Source organism: Chrysochloris asiatica, unplaced genomic scaffold (assembly GCF_000296735.1).
Source record: "Chrysochloris asiatica unplaced genomic scaffold, ChrAsi1.0 scaffold00194, whole genome shotgun sequence".
NCBI classification, from domain to species: domain Eukaryota; kingdom Metazoa; phylum Chordata; class Mammalia; order Afrosoricida; family Chrysochloridae; genus Chrysochloris; species Chrysochloris asiatica.
This window is the reverse complement of record NW_006408712.1, coordinates 4,592,013-4,596,300: the sequence shown is the minus strand read 5'-3', so window position 1 is coordinate 4,596,300 and position 4,288 is coordinate 4,592,013. Positions and strand designations below refer to the sequence as shown.

The 4,288-nt window shown below is 34.2% G+C and overlaps 1 protein-coding gene across 1 annotated transcript in view; it reads left to right on the top strand.

Moving 5' to 3' along the window:
• Positions 1-2,875: 2,875 nt before the first annotated feature.
• The window catches only part of TXNDC16 (thioredoxin domain containing 16), a 208,130-nt gene continuing 206,717 nt past the window's right edge, over positions 2,876-4,288 (top strand). Inside the window, 1 exon segment of the mRNA XM_006872371.1 lies at positions 2,876-3,038. Within this exon segment, the coding sequence (XP_006872433.1) occupies positions 2,876-3,038 (163 nt within the window).

Below are 4,288 nucleotides of genomic sequence, written 5' to 3'. Positions count from 1 at the left end.
CCAAATTCCTTTTTCTTACAGGCAATTAGTTTCAACTGCTTACTGGTCTTTTATTTATTTATTGCATTTACTAAAAACATGGTTTTTGGTCTTGTGAAAGAGAATGATTTAGAGCTTCCATTCCTTTTTTCCTATCCCAACCACATATTCCTGTGTGTCTTCCAACTGTGCTGTGATGGGTTTGTTTAGGCCATTATTCAGTGATAATTGTATTATGGCCATGTGAGTTTTAGTCCTAGCTTAACCAGACCGTAGTATTCTCTGCTTTATGTAATTTCAAAAAATGGTCAAATCTTATCGAATAAAGAGTAGATTGCAAAAGGTTTGCTGCCTCAAAAATTGATGAGATTATATATGTGAAAGAATTGTGCATTTCATCTGTGTAAAGAGATACAAGATGTGGGGAAGTATTCAAGCATCAGATGTGTGGTTAGATCTTTTGGTACCACAGAATACAAGGGAAAAAGAACAATGTGTTAATACTAATGCCCAATTAACTATTAAAATATTTGAACTGTAACCAGAAGGCTGGGAAAAAATTTTTATACTGGAATCTTTCATTTGTTCTTTTACTTAAATGTTGAGAGTTTAATTAGGTTGCATTTATTTCATGTAATAATGAATGTTACATAGTAGTAACTATAGCCTCAACAGTACATGCATTCCCAGAGACTATAGAGAAAATAGTAGATGATGTATTTTAAACTATCTGCATTCATATAAAGTGACTTTAAAGTAGACTGGTTTGAAATGGCTATAATGTACAAGCAATTTTAATGTCAAAGATACCCTTTAATTATATCATTAACATTACATTTTATATACTTCTCACAATGCTCACTCCCTAGTTTTTGAACTCTTGATTCGGTGTTAAAAATTGGTGGCACATTTGTTCACTGCTTGATATAAACCAGCTTTGTTGTTGTTAGTTGTCAATGAGCTGATTTTGACTCCTGGTGACTCCATATGTGCAGAGTGAAATTGCTTCATATGGTGCTCAGGACCGTGTCTTTTGGAGGCAGAGCCCTAGGTGTATCATCTGAGATGCTCCTGGGTGGGTTGAACCACCAACCTTTGAGCTAGTTGTTTAGTGCTTTGTGCCACCCAGGGACTACTAAAGAGGCTCTTATAAACTGAATTATTGGGCAGTAACCACTGAATCATTAGCTTCTATTTTAGGAATACTTGGTCCTTAGGTAGACGTTTTCCATGCTTATTGATAATACTGAATGACCAGAGTAAATATCCAATTTAATAGGATCATTACCTTAATCCATTAATTTTATTCTTTATAAAGTACTTCTACCCCATTCTTATTAGTCTATAGAAATAATTTTTACTATTTCTTCTTGTTGCCTATATTGCTTTTTCTTGCGGCACTCGAAAGATACAGGACTGAGAAACACAAAGTCAGTGGTTTGAGCCCACCAGCTGCACCTCAGGAGAAAGATAAGTCTCTGTGCTCTCCTAAAGATAATCAACTGTGGAAATCCTAAACAAGGGTTGCTCTGAGTCAGAATTGACTTGATGGTACTTAACAATTTTTCTGTACTTTCTTCTTTTAAACTTAGAAAATATATGTTATCAGTAGAAAAACTTGCTGAAAACAAGAAATTTTTCAAGAGAAATTTGAAATTAGAAGATACCTGATAGCAGATGGAAAGAACAGCATCGAATTCAGTATATCATGAGAGGATGATACATAGAACAAACCTGAGTCCAGAAAATGGGAGTGAATTAAATATGAGTTGAAAAATGGCATACATTTTTTTAGGTTTTAAATATATTTGTATTTCTAAGTTGTGTGAAGAAATTGACATAGTAAGCATTAAAGATGTGTATATTTAGAAAGCCTATTCATAAGTAGTCAGTAACTATCTCTTGTTGTTGATGTTAGATGCCATTGAGTCAATTCTGACTCATACTGACCCTGTGTACAACAAGACTAAGCACTGCCTGGTCTTATGCTATCCTGACATTCCTTCTCATCTCCTAGGAAATTTAAAGTAAAAAGTATGCAAACATGTTGTTAGGTGCTACTGAGTAGTTTCGTCTCATAGTGACCCTGTATGAATTGCTCCATAAGGTAGTTATCTTAACAGGAGCAGCTTGCCAAGTCTTATTCCTATGGAGGTACATTGGAACCTCAACCTTTTGGTTAGCAGTGAACACTTAATTGTTATGCATATGTTTTGGATGTTTCATTCCTATGCTAATGGGATTAAGTAATTTAGATATTAACTTTAAGTCAGTTGTAGGTAAAAAAAATTGATTTGATAATGTTGAGAATTTATTTTAGAACCCTTAAAAATGACATATTCTGGTAGATAGCTATAAAACTTGAAACACTTAGTGTTGTATTTTCTAGATAGCTTTCAAATATTTTGCAAGGATCAAAAATCTCTAGTATTTATAATCAACCATTTGTGATCGAAAGGGCAACGTTTACCTGATGACAGTGTTCCGAAGGATTAGGAAGAGAGGACTGGAGACAGGAAACACACAGGAGTGGGATACCTTATTACATTGTGGGGATTGCATTCAGTGGGATTAGACAAAATGATTGTTAAATAGAAAATTGATCTGTTCTGTAAACCTTCATCTGATTCATAATAGAAAGTTAAAAAAAAAAAATCATATTATCAAATCTGTGTCATTATTGGCTATCTCCCTGAAATTTTTACTGCAAACATTAATATAATAGCAAAATCCAAATAATTTAAGTGCCTTAACTTTTTTTTTCTTTTGCAGATGTTACTTCATTCATTCATTTAATGCATTCAACAAAACTTTCTTGGACACCTGGTTCTTGTCTAAGGATTTTCCTAGACAGTAGAAGCACAGCAGTGAAGAAAGCAGATACAATTTCTTGCTGATGATGTTTTCTAGCTTCAGTATATTTAGAATTGGATTCTCTTTGGTCATAATGTGCATTTTTAACAAGTCATCAGTAGTCCCTCTACCAGAACTGAGTCCTCAGAAATATTTCAGTACATTGCAACCAGGAAAAGCCTCTTTAGCTTATTTTTGTCAGGCTGGTAAGTATTTTTAAAATGTCTGAATCCTGACTCTGGCATTTGACTTGCTCTGTAAACTTGGTTAAGTCACTTAACTTTTCTTTCTCAGTTTTATCCAGCTCTTTTCAGGAAATAGTAGTTTGCTGTTTAAGGTTTTTGTGATGATTCAGTGAGTTTACTTATATAAAAGAAATAGCTATTAGTGAATATAATATATATTCATAACATAAATATAGCAAAATTTTAAGTTTATTTAGTTATTTCTACAAGTGTACTTTGTCATGTGTTTACTGTATAAAATATATAAAAACAGTTTTCAACTTCAAATGCTTTAGTTTAACACTGTTTTAGCTATATTAATTGCACTGAATTAGTAATATAACATGAATATAATAATTGCAGCGGCCCCATTAATCCCTCATGCCTTAAAAACACTATTACTGAAGTTTATAAGTTGTTAAGTGCTTTTGAGTTGGTTCCAACTCACAGGGACCCTGTATAGGGCTTCCAAGGAGCAGCTGGTGAATTTCAGTCACCAACATTGTGGTTCAAACCAACCTTGCAGTTTAGTGCTTTTCTTACAGTGCCACACCAGGAACTGATAAGTGAAGTGAATCTATGCTTCTATTACCTACATTATCATAATAATGATTTTAAATTTGTAGTTTAAAATAATTTTGAAAATTATCTGTATGTATACATGTGTGCTGTGCATGTTGATGTTGTTAAGTACTATCAATCAAGTCAAGTTGGTTCCAACTAATAGTGACCCTGTATAGGGTTTCCAAGGAGTGGTTGGTGAGTTTGAACCTCCACTTTTTGGTTCAAATCAATCTTGTGGTCAGGTACTTACCGTACCAAACCACACCAGGACTCCTGTGTACATATAGTGTCATGTATACATTGTTAAATTTGGAAGGATAATACCAAAAATTAAGTTTAAGTGGAACATTTATCTGGAAATGTAGTGGTTTTGAGTCAGGGTGCTAATCTCACGGTTAGCAGTTCGAAACTACCAGCTGTTCCCTAGGAGAGAGATGAGGTTTCTGCTCCCATAAAGATTTACAGCCTTGAAAACCTGATACAGGGTCACTATGAGTCAGAACTGATTCCATGGCACACTACCACCACCACCACCACTACTTTTATTTTAGAAAGTTTTAAAGTTAGCTTCTTAAAGTCATTAAGAAGACAAGAAAGAAGGAAAAGATCAAGATGGATGTCAGAAGAGACTCTGAAACTTGCTCTCCAGCGTAGGGGGGCCAAAGCAA